General features: G+C 41.1%; 2 protein-coding genes and 1 long non-coding RNA gene across 7 annotated transcripts in view; 2 read left to right on the plus strand and 1 right to left on the minus strand.

Moving 5' to 3' along the window:
* Window positions 1-4,306: 4,306 nt before the first annotated feature.
* LOC147351645 (uncharacterized) lies at window positions 4,307-4,969 on the plus strand. Of its 3 annotated transcripts, none has more exons than XM_086357744.1 (2): window positions 4,307-4,742; window positions 4,851-4,969. In XM_086357744.1, the coding sequence occupies exons 1-2, from the start codon at window positions 4,340-4,342 to the stop codon at window positions 4,967-4,969; spliced, it is 522 nt and encodes a 173-aa protein (XP_086213870.1). In that variant the 5' UTR covers window positions 4,307-4,339. The 3 variants fall into 3 exon arrangements, with proteins under 3 accessions (XP_086213870.1, XP_086213868.1, XP_086213869.1); XM_086357742.1 differs by having other exon boundaries at window positions 4,340-4,476; window positions 4,573-4,969; XM_086357743.1 differs by having other exon boundaries at window positions 4,340-4,476; window positions 4,594-4,969.
* A 1,171-nt stretch (window positions 4,970-6,140) lies between these two features.
* LOC147351646 (uncharacterized) overlaps window positions 6,141-18,954 on the minus strand; it is a 70,575-nt gene continuing 57,761 nt past the window's right edge. Inside the window, exon 2 of the long non-coding RNA XR_015147612.1 lies at window positions 6,141-6,538. This is a non-coding gene — a long non-coding RNA (uncharacterized LOC147351646). The remainder of the gene's footprint in view (window positions 6,539-18,954) is intronic.
* Window positions 10,328-11,011, plus strand: LOC147351647 (uncharacterized). Of its 3 annotated transcripts, none has more exons than XM_086357741.1 (2): window positions 10,328-10,739; window positions 10,848-11,011. In XM_086357741.1, exons 1-2 carry the CDS (start codon window positions 10,337-10,339, stop codon window positions 10,964-10,966), a joined length of 522 nt encoding a protein of 173 aa, XP_086213867.1. In that variant the 5' UTR covers window positions 10,328-10,336; the 3' UTR covers window positions 10,967-11,011. The 3 variants fall into 3 exon arrangements, with proteins under 3 accessions (XP_086213867.1, XP_086213865.1, XP_086213866.1); XM_086357739.1 differs by having other exon boundaries at window positions 10,337-10,473; window positions 10,570-11,011; XM_086357740.1 differs by having other exon boundaries at window positions 10,337-10,473; window positions 10,591-11,011.

Below are 18,954 nucleotides of genomic sequence, written 5' to 3' on the forward strand. Positions count from 1 at the left end.
AACCAGAGTCTGCCTACTTTCTGCTTTGTGCTTTCACCTACACCTCTGACTTTACAGGGGGCTGTCCCCCACTACCTCTCTGAAAAAAGAGTTAGCTTACAGCTCCAGTTAATAATTCCTGGGTGTGACAGTGTTTCAACCTACAAACTCCTTTGGAAATCCTCTAGCCTGCCTGAATAGGTTTTTCCGGCCACATGTGATTGCTCAGAGCCTCCCAACTGTGAGAGGCATGAGATGTTCTAAACTGACTAAATGCAGATTCCTTTGAGCAGTTAAAAGATTGATTAGAAATTGTATTGGTGAAGGATTTTCACTTTTTGGGCCAATGTTTGCTGCTAAGTTTCCATATCCCTTACCTGCTGTGTCCCTGGCAGTGCATTGATTAATATAATTGGTTGTAAATAGTAGCTTTAATGTTTGTAACCTGGGACCCTTGAGTTAATTCTTTTTCTTGTTATAGCCCACCACACCTTTGCTCTGTAGGAATGCAACTTTATCTAATGCTTTTGGAGGGTGGCGCTTGACTTATCACCTTTAGAGAAAAATAAGTTTTCTGAAGAAAGGGTCTTAAAATGTTAACAGGCCTCCGGGCCAGAAGATGATGCAAATCACCTAAGCTTTTGCATAAGATAAGTTTGCAGGAAGAAAGCCTGGCTTGCTGCATGACTCTACCCCTTCCCCCATTATCCTCTATGCATAACTTAAGGTATAAAAACTACTTTGGAAAATAAAGTGCGGGCCTTGTTCACCAAAACTTGGTCTCACCATGTCGTTCTTTCTCTTACCTTCTGGCTGAATTATTCAGCCTCTTTTCTCCACTGAATTTCCTCACTGAGCTATCCTTATTTCAGCCTCTTTTCTCCACTGAATTTCCTCACTGAGCTATCCTTATTCCATTACTCTTTATATCCTTAATTAACGTTTAATTAAGCAATTGTTTCCTGATCCTCGCGGATGCCGTCCCGCTTCGAATTCCCTGGATCCACCGGGGCTGGACCCCGGCAACTATGGTTTATTCACCAGTACCACATTGAAGGACATCAGATTTATCGTTGCTTTGTTTTTACAAATAGCACTGCTATGAATAATCTTGCATGTTTTCATATTTTTTCCTGAGTATTTTTTGGATAATTTATAGACTTGGAATAGCTGAATCAAAGAATAATGCTGCTAATTATTATCAAATCATCACAAGAAAATGATAAACAAACTTATTTCCATAGTCCTGTGATCAGAGAATGTTGTCAGATCTTGAATTTTTGACAGTCTCAAGGTGAGAAGTGGTATCCTGTATAATTTCATTCCTATTATTATGAGTGAGTTTGGGCATCTTTATATGTTGAAGAAACAGTTGCATTTTATTTTCCATCAGATTTTAGGCCTTTTATCCAACTGAATCTAATTTTATAAGCACTTTATATATTAAAGCCATTAACTCTTTGTCTTTGCCATACATTGCAAGTAATTTTATTTTCAATTCATCAGTTCATTATTCATCTTTTTTTTTTTACTTTGTTTATGGGGGATTCCTTTGTATTTCTTTTTCATTACAATTAATTGTCTTTTCACTATTAGAACTTAATTGCCAAATGTATGTGTATACAATTGAAAACTATTAAACAGAGTCCTCTTTAATGATGAGATCTTCTAGTGATTCCATTCTCATCTTGTAAGTGACTAGTTGACTCTCTTAGAAACATCTATTGCATAAATATCTTCCTTACCACACTCATTGTAACCAACCCAGAAAGGCATTCACCTCCCACCCCTAGACTGCAACCACCACCTGTCTTCCCACTTCCTGTCTCTCCACCCACCTCTAGCTAAGTAATATTTACAAAGCTGAGATATTGGTTCACAACTTTCTCCCAACTGTATGATGATATCCACTTTCCTTTGTATAAATTCAAGATTATCTTTAAATTCTCTCACTCTATCAGTGAACATTATTTTTTTTTTCTATTCTTCTACACTTACCAGCCAGACAAGTCATTTACTTCATCATAAGTCAACCTACGCCCTCATTCAATAATGTCCCCATTGTCTGCTCTTCTCTTCTCCATCCATCTAGATCATCTGTAGCATGTTAAAGGACAAGTAAATGCCCTGTGTTTTCAATAAATCCCATGGTCATTCAACTAACATTCACTCAGGGCAATTGCTGGGTATCATATCTATAAAACTGAATAAGACAGTGCCTGACCTCATAGGGGCAAACAGAAGGACTGGAAATAGACATACAAACTAGCTACAATCAAGTGTGATACTCTAGATCAGAGGCATATCTTAAAGCAAAAGGAGGGAAGGACTCATTTTGAATGTGGTAGAAACCAAGAAAGACATTAGAGATGATTTTGTGTCTTGGCTGGACATTTAAGTACAAGCAAGAGTTTGCTGTGTTGACAAGGGAGAAAGCATATTTACACAAAAGAGACAGAAAGAAAATGACTTAGGAGTATAATATTCTTAACTTCTTTGAATGTTCTATGGGAGAACTACCTTCCCTGCTTACTGTGTGACTTCAATCTATCTGAGCCATATTACTTCATGTCAGAAGAATTAAGAAAATTGTGTTTACCTCACAAAGTCCTTGTGAAGTGTAAACAAGATAACAATTATAGAAGACTCAGAAAATTCCTAACATGTAGTAGGCACTCAAAAATAGTAACTATTAGTGTTATATTTCATAAAAGTATATGAATTTAAATATATAATTGGTATTTTGTTTAGTAATCACACTCTAAATAGCTGCAAACCTCATGTGTGTGTCTTATTTGTCTTATTCGAGTGTATGTGGGAAAGAAATTAAGCCTTAATCCCTTAATCTTTCATTTATATCAAGGAAAAATCTCAAATATATCTTGCTAAGAGACAATACCTCATAATACAAAAAAATATACTTCAATAATACTCAGTTATACATAGCCCATTGCGTATGTTGACATACTAAAATATAGGTTAAAAAAAAACTTATAATATGTAATCTTTGAGGAACATGTCAATAATAATTTAATAATGTTAAAAAGGACCCATCATGCCAAGGTGTTTTTACTATTTAGAAGTAGTGAATCACTGCACTACAACTCTTTCAAGGTGAATAGATCCAATAAAGAAAACACTTTATAGATAGAACTAATAAAGAAAGTGGCGCCAGTGGTAAAGAACCTGCCTGCCAGTGCAGGAGACATAAGAGACATGGATTCATTCCTGGACCAGGAAGATCCCCTGGAGGAGGGCAGGGCAACCCACTCCAGTACAGCACAATAAAGAAAACAGGCACTTCCTTTGGGATCTTTTAAAAAACTGAGACATTACTTTGCCAACAAAGGTCCGTCTAGTCAAGGCTATGGTTTTTCCAGTAGTCGTATATGGATGTGAGAGTCGGACTATAAAGAAAGCTGAGCGCCGAATTGATGCTTTTGAACTGTGGTGCTGGAGAAGACTCTTGAGAGTCCCTTGAACTGCAAGGAGATCCAACCAGTCCATCCTAAAGGAGATCAGGCCTGGGTGTTCATTGGAAGGACTGATGCTAAAGCTGAAACTCCCATATTTTGGCCACCTCATGTGAAGAGTTGACTCATTGAAAAGAACCCTGATGCTGGGAGGGATTGGGGGCAGGAGAAGGGGATGACAGAGGATGAGATGGTTGCTTGGCATCACTGACTTGATGAACATGAGTTTGGGTAAATTCCGGGAGCTGGTGATGGACAGGGAGGCCTGGCGTGCTGCAGTTTGTGTGGTCACAAAGAGTTGGACTGACTGAGTGACTGAACTGGACTGAACACCTTAATGAACATCCAGTAGTCCAAAGGAATCAGAGTATTCTTCATTGTACATGAGTGGTTCTCTCTCCTAATCTAAGATGGGTCTTTAATCCTATTTTCCCACCAGCATTTCATATGATTGCTCTTAACCTCTTTGACAGCAGAGGAGATTTAGTCCTCACTCTCAGCATATTATCCTGGAGTTAAATACATAAATAAAAACTTGTGAAATCCAGTAAAACAATGTCTTATAATGAGTCTACTTGAAGGACACATCAGATAAGGGAAGAAATATGGGTGCTGATTCACTTGGCTTTAACCAAATTAGATAGCTCAGAATACAAGAGGAAAAGGAAATGTGCCATTTTTAAATGTAGGAATATTTACCAGATAAACACAATTATATAATTTGCTAAAAATGAACTGATTTTCTAGTGAGATAGAAACAACAACAATAATCCTGTACATGCTCAAAGTAGTTCTCAGCAGGGTATAAAAGTGACAGATGGCAAGGAAAGATCAGACTCAAGAACCTCACTCTCCTATTAACAACAGAACCTCCAGCCTCTGACACCATGGTCAGCTCCTGTTGTGGCTCCGTCTGCTCTGACCAGAGCTGTGGCCGAAGTCTCTGCCAGGAGACCTGCTGCCAGCCCAGCTGCTGCCAGCCCACCTGCTGCAGGACCACCTGCTGCCGCCCCAGCTGTGGTGTGTCCAGCTGCTGCCGCCCGGTCTGCTGCCAGCCCACCTGCCCTCGCCCCACCTGCTGCATCTCTAGCTGCTACCGCCCCTCCTGCTGTGTTTCCAGCTGTGGTTCCAGCTGCTGCAGGCCTACCTGCTGCATCTCCAGCTGCTGCAGGCCCCAGTGCTGCCAGCCTGTGTGCTGCCAGCCCACCTGCTCTCGCCCCACCTGCTGCATCTCTAGCTGCTGCCGCCCCTCCTGCTGTGTTTCCAGCTGTGGTTCCAGCTGCTGCAGGCCTACCTGCTGCATCTCCAGCTGCTGCAGGCCCCGGTGCTGCCAGTCTGTGTGCTGCCAGCCCACCTGCTCCCACATCTCCAGCTGCTGCCGCCCCTCTTGCTATGGCTCCAGCTGCTGCCTGCGCCCAGTGTGTGGCCGGGTCTCCTGCCACACCACTTGCTATCGCCCCACCTGTGTCATCTCCACCTGCCCCCGCCCCGTGTGCTGTCCCTCCTCTTGCTGCTGAATCTCTGCTTTGAACATACTGCTTCCTCATTTCCTCCCTCCCCACAGTTGCAGAGCTTCTTTTTAAAATATGGAGGGTTCAAGAGAACTGGTCTCTTGAATTTCATAAGCAAACATCAGGCATACTGAGCCCACGTTCTAACTTCTCTCCAAACTCCCCCACTTCTAAATGTAATCACTCAGAATCTCCCAGGAAATTATATTCTCCCAACACTCCTCCCTTTTTCTTCAGCACATCTATTTTTCATGCTTAAGGAACTTGTCAAATCACTTGTGAGGCCACTGAATTTATCTCTCTGATATGGAAATCCAGTGAAGATTTTTTGGTGATTTTCTTATGTCTTTTTATTTCCATGAACCTAAATAAATGTCCTCCTACTGGCACTGAAAATTGAATCTGATTGTTACTCTCTTTCTTTGTTTTAAGTATTTACATTTTGATCCAAAGTAATTGTATTTTGCCTTCACCTGCCAAAGAGCACAAATTAATCAACCTTCAGTTCAATTCAGTTCAGTTAAGTCTCTCAGTCGTGTCCACATCTTTGTGACACCATGGACTGCAGCACGCCAGGCCCTCCTGTCCATCATCAACTCCCGGAGTTTACCCAAACTCATGTTCATTGAGTCGGTGATGCCATCCAGCCATCTCATCCTCTGTCGTCCCCTTCTCCTCCCACCCTCAATCTTTCCCAGCATCAGAGTCTTTTCAAATGAGTCAGTCAGTTCTTCGCATCAGATGGCCAAAGGATTGGAGTTTCAACTTCAACATCAGTCCTTCCTATGAATATTCAGGACTGATTTCCTTTAGGATGGACTGCATGGATCTCCTTGCAGTCCAAGGGACTCTTGAGACTCTTCTCCAACACCACAGTTCAAAAGCATCAATTCTTTAGCACTCAGCTTTCTTTATAGTCCAACTCTCACATCCATACATGACTACTGGTAAAACCATAGCTTTGACTAGATGGAACTTTGTTGAGAAAGTAATTTTCTGCTTCTTAATATGCTGTCTAGGTTGGTCGTAACTTTCCTTCCAAGGAGTAAGTGTCTTAATTTCATGGCTGCAGTCACCATCTGCAGTGATTTTGGAACCCAAACAAATAAAGTCCGACACTGTTTCCACTGCTTCCCCATCTATTTGCCATGAAGTGATGGGACCAGATGCCATGATCTTAGTTTTCTGAATGTTGAGTTTTTTTTTTTTTAATTTTATTTTATTTTTAAACTTTACATAATTGTATTAGTTTTGCCAAATATCAAAATGAATCCACCACAGGTATACATGTGTTCCCCATGCTGAACCCTCCTCCCTCCTCCCTCCCCATACCATCCCTCTGGGTCGTCCCAGTGCACTAGCCCCAAGCATCCAGTATCGTGCATTGAACCTGGACTGGCATCTGAGTTTTAAGCCAACTTTTTCATTCTCCACTTTCACTTTCATCAAGAGGTTCTTTAGTTCTTTCTTCACTTTCTGATGGTGTCATCTGCATATCTGAGGTTATTGATATTCTCCCGGCAATCTTGATTCCAGCTTGTGCTTCATCCAGCCCAGCGTTTCTCACGATGTACTCTGCACATAAGTTAAATAAGCAAGGTGATGATATACAACCTTGACATACTCCTTTTCCTACTTGGAACCAGTCTGTTGTAATACTGGAGTGGATTGCCATTCCATTCTCCAGGGGATCTTTCTGCCCCAGGGATCAAACCCAGGTCTTCTGCACTGCGGGCAGATTCTTTATGTTCTGAGCCACCATGGAAGTCCCTACATATACAGTGGAGTTCTACTTTATTCAAGGAGCCAGAGTTTCAGTACATTTGGTTTATTATTATTATTCAGAATATTCAGTATATTCTGCCTTATAGAGGGGCTACCTTCAGTGCCAGGGAGGTGACATAAATGAATGAAACAGCTTGGTGACAGTTCCTAGGTATTCCTGGAGACTGTGATTTTATGTTCAAGACAAAAAGGGGACCTTTCCAGTGCCACTTCTGCTCACTTCCTGTCCCTTCCCTTCTAGAAGTGCTAATCCCAAGAAAACTTCTAAATAAACATCCTGTTTGCTAATTTTTATCTTTGGGTCTGCTTTTTAGGGAACTCAAACAGTCTCGAAAAGCAATTTGTAACTCACAACAGTTAATCTGAGAGCTGGAAAGACTGACTGAAATTTATTTTTCATCTTTAGTGTATAATAAGTAGGAGCTTAAACATAAACATAGAAAACTTATGGAAATGAATATGTAGAGAGAACCGTGAATTTTATCTAAAGTACATTTATTCTTTGCTAAGGATTTTATGTCACTTATACATCAATATCTGCTTTATTTAAAAATTTAAATAACACAAAAGAATGTGTTCAGAAGTGAGTTTCCTATTATTAGTCTTTGCCGATCCCATTGAAAACCTGTTTATACAAAGAGAGATATATTCTTATTGAATACATTTGTATCACATTTATGTCTTTATTCACAAACCCAGCTTTAGCTGTACATTTTTTTGTTCTGATGTTTATTCAAATATTATTTTTTGGCCTTCAGGCAATGTTAATACATCCCTCCAATACCAGGTAAGTATATTATTTGACAGATTTGCTTACATATTTTTTATATTTATTGTTGAGAACTGTAAATACATGCTTCCTATCAGTTTTTATGAAGAAATCTTGCTAAGTGCATAAGAAATCTATCACTTTTCTAGGTCAGCCAACTTCACTGTTAACAATAATATTCAGGTGATTCTTGGGATTTTCTAGACATATCATCATGGCTGAGAATAGTCCTCAGGCTCAGGTATGCCCCAGATTCATTCCCCAGTTACCCAGGTGGTAACCGCATTATTAAGTCAGACTTATGGGTTTTCTTTCGTTCCTGCCTTGCTCTCCCACTTCCTCATGTGTACTTCCCAGAATTCCCCCCCACCCCCAAGTGAACTACCTGCACTCACATCTTTGTCTCAGTATCTGCTTTGGGTGCAATTCAAACAACAACAATAGATGTTCAGCTAATATTTTTAGCTGATTGATATTAAACCAGTGATGGTAGTTACTTCTCACAAAAGAGGGCTAAATTGGGATGTCTGGAAGAGAAGAGAAACAGTGTCAACATATGTGCTCACCTCCTTTCTATCGTATCTGTTTCTGTGTTAATACAGCATATGTATCCGTGGTGTCCTATAGGTAAGTTCCACTCAAAGGATCAAATTTGAACTTCCACAAATGTGTTTTATCAGGTGACACGTTGCTTACCACTTAAACAAATGTGGTATTCCTCAAGTGTAACCATGATCCCTTTGTTTGGAATGTTTCTCCCACTTTTCTCAACGAGGCAAGCAGACATATTTTTAAAGGACCATTACATACCCATAAGTCATCCAAGAGCCTTCATTCACTCGACAAACATTTGTCACTAATGTGCTCTGTCTCAGTAACAAAATTAAATTTTATTAGTTCATGCCTTCAGGGTGTCTGCATCACAGAAGTGAAATGACAGAAAGTAACTGTAGTACAGCAGAGAGTGCAAAATTCAGAGCACAATGCAGGGACAAATTGTATTTGAACAGGGTAGTTAATCATTGAGAGGAAGCATTCAGGGGAAACCTGGGGTATTGATAGAGGAATAGTAGTTTGCAAAGATAATGACAAAAATGAAACATTCCAGGAAGATGAAACAGCTTCAGCAAAGGCATGCGAGCTTTATTTTCCACCTCTACCTCAGCTGTCCTAAAACAGCTTAACTTCTGTTTAATCTTATGTAAGTTTTCTTTTTTTTTCCCTCAACAGTTCTATGCTTCTTTGGCCTATTGCTTAAAGAAGTATTAAGAATATGCACTGTGTTATATGCTGTATTAAGATTCAAAACAAATATAAGATATTCAGCACAATGCTTAGTGAACTCAGCATAATGCCTAGTGAATTTAGCATAATGCATAGTAAATACAAATGATAAATATCATTATTCCTCAGATTTTATTGAAGATGTATGGAACATATCCCATACTATATATGCTGATTTTAGTTCTTTAGTCAAAATAACACAGGAAGCTCAGTCTGGTGCTCTATGACAACCTAATAGACGTCATTCTATTGGTGGGATGTGATTGGGGTGGAGGGCAGATCAGAGGGAGGGGACATATATATACTTATGGCTGAATCATATTGTTGTACTGCAGAAAGCTACACAAACTTGTAAGAGAATTATCCTCCAATTTAAAAAAGAGACTTAAAATAATAACTGTCATTCTTTTGAAAATGAAAGTCACTCAGTCGTGTCCAGCTCTTTGTAACCCCATTGACAATACAGTCCATGGAATTCTCTACATCAGAATACTGCAATGGGTAGCTGTTCCCTTCTTCAGGCGATCTTCCCAAGCCAGGGATCGAACCCAGGTCTCTGACATTGTAGGCAGATTCTTTCCCAGCTGAGCTATCGGGGAAGCCCTTCTTTTAGCAATTGCCAAACTGTTTCTTATGCATGTGACTCATTCAAGTATCTACAGGAAAAAGATGAGGCGTTACCTGTCAAGTTCTCTTACTACCCAATAGAATGTCTTGGATCCATATTTTTGAAGACTTAATAATTCCAAGCATGTTTATATATAATGAATGCTTTTGTAATGAAATATCCTGTGTACAAGTCTAACAAATTAAAGATAAATCAAAACATCCCATTCATGTTGCCTAGCCTGGGAGACACAGTAAAAATGTGTTTCTTCTACTTAAAAGCTGTGACTATAGCTAAGTGCTTCTGACAGTAGAGCCCAAACAGATACAGAATTTGAAACTTCCTTGTGGTCTAGCTATCTTCCTGACCATCAAAATGCCTACAGAGTATCACAATCATCCCTATTATTTGCAGGACAAGTCTCCACAAACATTTTTCTTTCTATTTCCTTTCCAGTGCTTCACCTTATCAGCACATTTCCCCCTCACCCTTGACAATAAAATATGCATGAGCCATATAAGAAACTTTTTCTCTCTGATGTTCAGACAGCAGTGATATGAGAAAATATCACACTCAAAGAAAATTTCAGAGCCACATGACTAATGCTTTGTTAAGACATTGAACACACCAGGAGCACAACTGACACCCACTAAGAAGTATTGGGATAGATCTTTAAATCGGACGCACAAGAACATATCAGAAAAAGGAAAACTGTTATTTTCTCCAAATTGGAATACTGCAGGATAAACACAAATTATGTAATCAAATGATCAATTTTCCTAAGAGGGTAAACAATAACCAGGAAATAATGATGTCATGATAGCAGCTCTTCAGCAGGATATATAGGGGGCTGTGGGCCAAGGCGACTCTCAGACTCAAGAAGCTCACTTTCCTGGAAACTCACCCAGAACTTCCACCCTCTGACACCATGGTCAGCTCCTGTTGTGGCTCCGTCTGCTCTGACCAGAGCTGTGGCCGAAGTCTCTGCCAGGAGACCTGCTGCCAGCCCAGCTGCTGCCAGATCACCTGCTGCAGGACCACCTGCTGCCGCCCCAGCTGTGGTGTGTCCAGCTGCTGCCGCCCGGTCTGCTGCCAGCCCACCTGCCCTCGCCCCACCTGCTGCATCTCTAGCTGCTGCCGCCCCTCCTGCTGTGTTTCCAGCTGTGGTTCCAGCTGCTGCAGGCCTACCTGCTGCATCTCTAGCTGCTGCAGGCCCCAGTGCTGCCAGCCTGTGTGCTGCCAGCCCACCTGCTCTCGCCCCACCTGCTGCATCTCTAGCTGCTGCCGCCCCTCCTGCTGTGTTTCCAGCTGTGGTTCCAGCTGCTGCAGGCCTACCTGCTGCATCTCCAGCTGCTGCAGGCCCCGGTGCTGCCAGTCTGTGTGCTGCCAGCCCACCTGCTCCCACATCTCCAGCTGCTGCCGCCCCTCTTGCTGTGGCTCCAGCTGCTGCCTGCGCCCAGTGTGTGGCCGGGTCTCCTGCCACACCACTTGCTATCGCCCCACCTGTGTCATCTCCACCTGCCCCCGCCCCGTGTGCTGTCCCTCCTCTTGCTGCTGAATCTCTGCTTTGAACATACTGCTTCCTCATTTCCTCCCTCCCCACAGTTGCAGAGCTTCTTTTTAAAATTGGAGGGTTCAAGAGAACTGGTTCCTTGAATTTCATTGGCAAACACCAGACATACCAAGCCCACGTTCTAACTTCTGTCCAAACTCCCTTCCTTTCTAAATTAGATCACTCGGAATCTCGTAGGAAATTACAATCTCCCAACACTCCTCCCTTTTTCTTCAGCACATCTATTTTTCATACTTAAGGAATTTGTCTCCATCACTTTTGGGGCCACTGATTTTTATTTAACATGGAATTCCAATAAAGATTTCTTTGAGTACTCTTTGTTAAAGACTTTCTTATGTCTTCTTATTTCCATGAACCAAAATAAACCTCCTCCTACCAGTACTGAGAATTGAATCTGATTGTTACTCTCTTTTTTGTAAGGATTCATATTTTGATCCAAATAATTGTATTTTGCCTGCACCTTCCAAACAACACACATTAATCGACCTTCAAGAGAGGTCAAAAGACACTGATCACTTCTTAGTTATGTCTACAAAGTAGATAAATTAATCATTTTCTAGTCTTCTTGGGGGAAAGGGGTGAAATTGAAGTGATAGGGCATTTATGAACATAATTACAGGAGAAAAAATTTGGAGATTGAACACAATTCATGATTTTTAACAACACCACCTTTCAGGGTTTTTTCACCGATAAAAGCATCACATAGATAGTTTAGTAAAAGTCTATGCATTTTCTACTTAGGGTCGCATGCAATGAGTCCTTCATCCGCACACACAGTGAAAATGTTAGTCACTCAGCTGTGTCCAACTCTATGTGACCCCAAAGATTGTAGCCCACCAGCTTGCTCTGTCCACGGAATTCTGCAGGCAAGAATACTGGAGTGGGTTGCCATTCCGTTCTCCGTGGATATTTCTGCCCCAAGGACAAAACCCCAGTCTTCTGCATTGCGGGCAGATTCTTTATCTTCTGAGTCCCCATGGAAGCCCCTGCATATTCACTAGAGTTCTGTTTTATTTTTGTAGCCAGAGCTTCAGTAGATTTGTTTTATTATAATTATTCAGAATATTCAGTTTATTCTGCCTTATAGGGGGGCTACCTTCAGTGCCAGGCAGGTGGTATAAAGCCATGAAACAGACGTGGTGACAGTTCCTCGGTATTGCTGGTGACTGTGAGTTTAGGTCCAAGACAAAGAAGGGACCCTTCCAGTGCCATGCTTAGATGTCCACTGAAACTCTATCCCAGCTTGATTTCTCCAGCTGTCCACTTCTGCTCACTTCCCTCCCCTTTCCTTCTAGAAGTGCTAATCCAAGAACACTTCTCAATAAACATCCTGTTTGCTATTTTTCATCTCTGGGTCTGCTTCCTAGGGAACTCATACAGTTCCCAAAAGCAATTTGTAATTCACAACAGTTAATTTGAGAGCTGGATAGCCTGACTGAAATGTAGTTTTCATTTTTTAGTGTATAATAAGTTGGAGCTTAAACATAAACTTGGAAAACTTATGGAACTGAATCTGTAGAGAGAATTGTGAATTTTATCTAAAGTACACATTTTCTTTTCTAAGGATTTTATGTCACTTATACACCAATATCAGCTTTAGTTAAAAAAATTTAAATAACATAAAAGAATGTGTTCAAAAGTGAGTTTCCTGTTGTTGGTCTTTGCCAATCCCATTCAAAACCTATTTTCACAAACATACATTCTTATTGGATGCATTTGTATGACATTTATGTCTTTATTCATTAACCCAGCTTTAGCTGTACATTTTTTTGTTCTGATGTTTGTTCAATATTATTTTTTGGCCTTCAGGAAATGTGAACACATTCCTCCAATACGAGATAAGTATATTATTTCACAGATTTCTCTACATATTTTTTATATTTATTGCACAGATCTGTGAATTCATTTTTCCCACTACATGTTATGAAGAAATCTTGCTAAATGCATGGGAAATCCACAAGTTTTCTATATCAGCCAAATTCACTGTTAACAATAATATTCAGTTGATTCTGTGGGATTTCCTGATGTACAATCACGGCAACTAAGAGCCCCAGCCTCAGGATGTCCCCAGATTCATTCCCCAGTTACCCACAGTGGTAACCGCATTATTAACTCAGACGTTTAGGTTTTTCTTTCTTTCCTGCCTTCGTTTCCACTTCCTCATCTGTACTTCCCAGAATCACTCCGCAAAGTGAACTACCTGCACTCACATCTTTGCCTCAATATCAACTTTGGGTGAGATTCAAATAAAAACAATAGATGTTCAGCAAATATTTTTAGCTGATTGATATTAAATCAGTGATGGTGGTTAATTCTCATAAAAGAGATCTAAATTGTGATATCTGGAAGTGCAGAGAAGTGTCAACACTTGTGTTCACCTTCTTTCTATCATATCTGTTTCTGTGTTACTATACCACATGTATCCATGGTGTCCTATAAGTAAGTTCCATTCTATGCATCAAGTTTGAACTTCCATAAATGTGTTTTATCAAGTGACATGTTGCTTTTCACATAAACAAAGGTGGTTTTCCTCAAGTGTAACCATGATCCCTTTGTTTGGAATGTTTCTCCCACTTTTCTCAACCAGGCAAACAGACATATTTTTTAAAGGAACATGACATACCCTTAAGTCACCCCAAAGCCTTCATTCACTCGACACACATTTGTCACTAATGTGCTCGTCTCAGTAACAAAATTAAATTTTATAGTTCATGCCTTCAGGGTGTCTGCATCGCAATAGTGGAATGACAGAAAGTAACTGTGGGACAGCAGAGAGTGCAAAATTCAGAGCACAGTGCAGGGACAAATTATATTTAAACAGGGTAGTTAATCATTGGGAGGAAGCATTCAGGGGAAACCCGGGGTTTTGAGAGAGGAATAGTAGTTTGCAAAGATAACCACAAATATAAAACATTCCAAGAAGATGAAATGGCTTCAGCAAAGGCTTGCAAGCTTTATTTTCCACCTCTTCCTCAGCTGTCTTAAAACAGCTTAACTTCTGTTTAATCTTACAGAATATTTTTTTCCTCTTAATGTTTCTATGCTTCTTTGGCCTATTGCTTAAAGAAGTAGTAAGAGTACATACTACATTATAGCTGCATTAAAGATTCAATACAAATAAAAGATATTCACCACAATGCTCAGTGAACTCAGCACAATGCCTGGTAAATTTAGCATGCTGCTGCTGCTGCTGCTGCTAAGTCACTTCAGTCTTGTCCGACTCTGTGCGACCCCATAGACGGCAGCCCACCAGGCTCCCCTGTCCCTGGGATTCTCCAGGCAAGAACACTGGAGTGGGTTGCCATTTCCTTCTCCAATGTATGAAAGTGAAAAGTGAAAGGGAAGTCGCTCAGTTGTGTCCGACTCTTCGCTACCCCATGGACTGCAGCCTACCAGGCTCCTCCATCCATGGGATCTTTCCAGGCAAGAGTACTGGAGTGGGGTGCCATTGCCTCCTCTGAAATTTAGCATAATGCACAGTAAATATTCTGCAAATGATAAATATCATTATTCCTCACCTTTTATTGAAGATGTATGAAACTTATCCACATACTATATATGTTGATTTTAGTTTTTCATTTAAAAATAGCATAGGAAGCTCAGTCTGGTGCTCTAAGACAACCTAGAGGGGTGAAACGGGATTGGGGTGGGAGGGCAGATCAGAGGGAAAGGATTATATACAGTTAAGGCTGAATCACATTGTTGTACTGCAGAAAGCTACACAACCTTGTAAAGGAATTATCCTCCATCTAAAAAATAAGACTTAAAAAATAACTGCCATTCTTTTGAAAATGAAACTTGCACATTTGTGTCTAGCTTGTTGCGACCCAATGGACTATACAGTCCATGGAATTCTCCAGGTCAAAATACTGGAATGGGTGGCCATTCCCTTCTCCCAGGGATCTTCCCAACCTAGGGATCGAACCCAGATCTCCCACATTGCAGGTGGATTCTTTCCCAGCTGAGCTATCAGGGAAGCCCTTCTTTTACCTATTTCCAAACTGTTTCTTAGGCATGTGTCTCATTCAAGCATCTACAGGAGGAAGATGAGGAGTTACATGTCAAGTTCTCTTACTACCCAACAGAATGTCTTCGCTCAGTTGAAGCCTTATTAATTCCAAACATTTTTATATATAACGAATGCTTTTGTAATGAAATCTCCTGTGTACATGACTGACAACTAAAAGATAAACCAAAATATCCCATTCTGGTTACCTAACTTGGGAGGCATAGAGCAAAAATGTGTTTCTTCTATTTAAAAGCTGTGAGTACTGCTAAGTGCTTGAGACCCTGGAGTGAAATCAGAGGCAGAATTCGTTAACTTCCTCATGGTCTATCTTCCTGACCATCCAAGAGGCCCACAGAGGATCACATTCATCCAAATTATTTGTGGGACATCCTCCCTCCAAACAGCTTGTTTTCTAATTCGTTTCTAGTGTTTAACCTCACCAGCACTTGTTCCCCTCACCTTTGAGAAAAAAATATACATGAGCCATATAAGAAACTTTTTCTCTCTGAAGTTCAGAGAGCAGTGATAGGAGAGAAGATCACACTCAAAAAATAAGTGTTGGAGTCATATGACTAATGCTTTGTAAGCACTGAACCCACCAGGAGTAGAGATGACACCCACAACGGAAGAACTAGGACAGGGCTTTCAATTGGACACACAGGCGCTTACCAGGAAAAGGAAAGGTACTGTTTTCTCCATTTTCGAATACTGAATAAGAAACACATAATTATGTAATTAAATGATCAATTTTCCTAAGAGGGTAAACAATAAAAAGGAAATAATGATATAATGATAGCAGCTCTTCTGCAGCATATAAAGGGGGCTGTGGGCTGAGAAGACTCTCAGACTCAAGAAGCTCACTTTCCTGGAAACTCACCCAGACCTCCACCCTCTGACACCATGGTCAGCTCCTGTTGCGGCTCCGTCTGCTCTGACCAGAGCTGTGGCCGAAGTCTCTGCCAGGAGACCTGTTGCCGCCCCATCTGCTGCCAGACCACCTGCTGCAGGACCACCTGCTGCCGCCCCAGCTGTGCTGTGTCCAGCTGCTGCCGCCCGGTCTGCTGCCAGCCCACCTGCCCTCGCCCCACCTGCTGCATCTCTAGCTGCTACCGCCCCTCCTGCTGTGGTTCCAGCTGTGGTTCCAGCTGCTGCAGGCCTACCTGCTGCATCTCCAGCTGCTGCAGGCCCCAGTGCTGCCAGCCTGTGTGCTGCCAGCCCACCTGCTCCCGCATCTCCAGCTGCTGCCGCCCCTCATGCTGTGGCTCCAGCTCCTGTGGCTCCAGCTGCTGCCGCCCGAGCTGCTGCCTGCGCCCAGTGTGTGGCCGGGTCTCCTGCCACACCACTTGCTATCGCCCCACCTGTGTCATCTCCACCTGCCCCCGCCCCGTGTGCTGTCCCTCCTCTTGCTGCTGAATCTGCTTTGAACATACTGCTTCCTCATTTCCTCCCTCCCCACAGTTGCAGAGCTTCTTTTTTAAATGTGGAGGGTTCAAGAGAATCGGTCCATTGAATTTCATAAGCAAACACCAGACAGACTGAGCCCTCGATCTAACTTCTCTCCAAACTCCCCCACTTCTAAATGAAATCACTCAGAATCTACCCAAAAATTACAATCTCCCAACACTCTTCCCTATTTCTTCAGGACATCTGTTCTTTCATGCTTAGGGAATTTGTCTCCATCACTAGTGAGGCCACTTGATTTTTATCTCTCTGATATGAAATCCAATGAAGATTTTTTTGCTGTACTCTTTGGCAAAGATTTTCTTGTGTCTTGTTATTTCCATGAACCTAAATAAACGTCTTCCTACTGGCACTGAAAATTGAATCTGATTGTTGCGCTCTTTCGTTTTTTAAAGCATTTACATATTGATCCAAAGTAATTGAATTTTGCTTGCACCTGCCAAACAGCATAAATAATCAACCTTCAAGAGAGGTCAAATGACATTGACCGCTGCCTAGTCATGTCAAGGAAGTAGGTATATCAGTCATTTTCTAGTCCTTATGGGGGAAAGGGGTGAAACTGAAGTGATAGAGCATCTATGAATATAATAACAGAGGAAAGATTTGGAAAGATTGAACACAATTCATGATTTTTAACAACACTAGCTTTCAGGGGTTTTTCACCTATAAAAGCATAGCATAGATAGTTTAGTTAAGTCTATGCATTTTCTACTTCGGGTCACATGCAATGAGTCCTTCCCCCACATACACAGTGAAAATGTTAGTCACTCAGCCGTGTCCAACTCTGTGTGACTCCGTGGATTGTAGCCCACCAGGCTCCTCTGTCCACGGAATTCTGCAGGCAAGAATACTAGAGTGGGTTGCCATTCCGTTCTCCAGGGGATCTTTCTGCCCCAGGAATCGAACCCAGGTCTCCTGCACTGTGGGCAGATTCTTAATCTTCTGAGCCACCATGGAAGCCCCTACATGTATACAGTGGAGTTCCTTTATTCTGGTAGCCAGAGCTTCAGTAGATTTGGTTTATTATTATTATTATTCAGAATATTCAGTTAAGTCTGCCTTACGGTGGGGCTACCTTCAGTGCCAGGCAGGTGATATAAATGAGTGAAACAGACCTGGTGACAGTTCCTAGGTGACTGTGAGTTTATGTCAAACAGTAAAAAGGACCTTTCCAGTGCCATGCTTAGATGTCCACTATCCCAGCTTGATTTCTCCAACTGTCCACTTTTGCTCACTTCCCTTCCCTTTCCTCCTAGAAGTACTAATCCCAAATATACTTCTCGATAAATATCTTGTTTGCTAATTTTCATATCTGCGTCTGCTTCCTAGGAAACTCAAACAGTCCCCAAAAGCAATTCGTAATTCACAATAGTTAATTTAAGACTTGGAAAGACTGACTGAAATGTAGTTTTCATCTTTAGGTTTACACTAAGTAGAAGCTTAATCACAATCTGAGAAACCTTATGGAAATGAATCTGTAGAGAGGACTGTGAATTCTATCTAAAGTACATTTATTCTTTTCTAAGGATTTTATGTCACTTATACACAAACACATGCTTCTAAAAAAAACTGAATAACACAAAAGAATGTGATCAAAATGAGTTGCCCATCATTTAGTCTTTGCCAATCCCATTCAAAACCAATTTTTACAAATGGAGATACATTCTTATTGAACGCATTTGTATAACATCTATGTCTTTATTCACAAAGCCAGCTTTAGTTGTACATTTTTTTTCTGATGTTTATTCAAATATTATTGTTTTGCTTTCAGGAAATGTTAATACATTCCTCCAATACCTGGTCCTATATTATTAAATTATATTATTTTACAGATTTGTTAACATATATTTTATATTTATTGTTGAGAACTGTGAATACATGTTTCCCATTAGATTTTATGAAGAAATATTCCTAAGTGCATATGAAATCTATCAGTGTTCTAAGCCAGTCAACTTCACTGTTAACAATAATATTCAGGTGATTCTTTGGGATTTTCTAGACATATAGTCATGGCAGTGAATAGCCCCAGCCTCAGGTATGTCCCTGGATTCATTCCTCAGTTACCCACAGTGGTAACCGCATTATTCACCCAGACTTATGGGTTTCTCTTTCATTCCCGCCTTGCTTTCTCATTTCCTCATGTGTACTTCCCAGAATCCCCAACCCCACCTCCCGAGTGAACTACTTGCACTCACATTTATGTTTCAATATCTATTTTGGGTGCAATTGAAACAGAGACAATGGATGTTCAGCAAATTTTTTTGTTGATTGATATTAAACCAGTGGTGGTGGTGACTTCTCAAAAAAGAGAGCTAAACTGGGTTGTCTGGAAGTGAAGAGAACTAGTTTCAGCATTTGTGTTCACCTCCTTTCTATCATATCTGTTTCTATATTAATACAGTATAGGTATCCATGGTATCCTACAAGTAAGTTCCATTTTATGGATCAAAGTTGAACTTCCACAAGTGTGTTTTATCAGGTGACACGCTGTTTGCCACATAAA

Source organism: Bos grunniens, chromosome 19, assembly GCF_055505025.1.
Source record: "Bos grunniens cultivar Pamir isolate PY7600 chromosome 19, Bosgru_T2T1.0, whole genome shotgun sequence".
Classification (NCBI taxonomy): Eukaryota; Metazoa; Chordata; class Mammalia; order Artiodactyla; family Bovidae; genus Bos; species Bos grunniens.

Bases quoted from the DNA above. Each gene is read 5' to 3' on its own strand.
- LOC147351647 (XM_086357739.1), top strand. From the start codon at position 10,337: ATGGTCAGCTCCTGTTGTGGCTCCGTCTGCTCTGACCAGAGCTGTGGC. The intron at 10,474-10,569 runs GTCCAGCTGCTG...CTGTGTTTCCAG, and splicing joins TGCCGCCCCAGCTGTGGTGT to CTGTGGTTCCAGCTGCTGCA.
- LOC147351645 (XM_086357742.1), top strand. From the start codon at position 4,340: ATGGTCAGCTCCTGTTGTGGCTCCGTCTGCTCTGACCAGAGCTGTGGC. The intron at 4,477-4,572 runs GTCCAGCTGCTG...CTGTGTTTCCAG, and splicing joins TGCCGCCCCAGCTGTGGTGT to CTGTGGTTCCAGCTGCTGCA.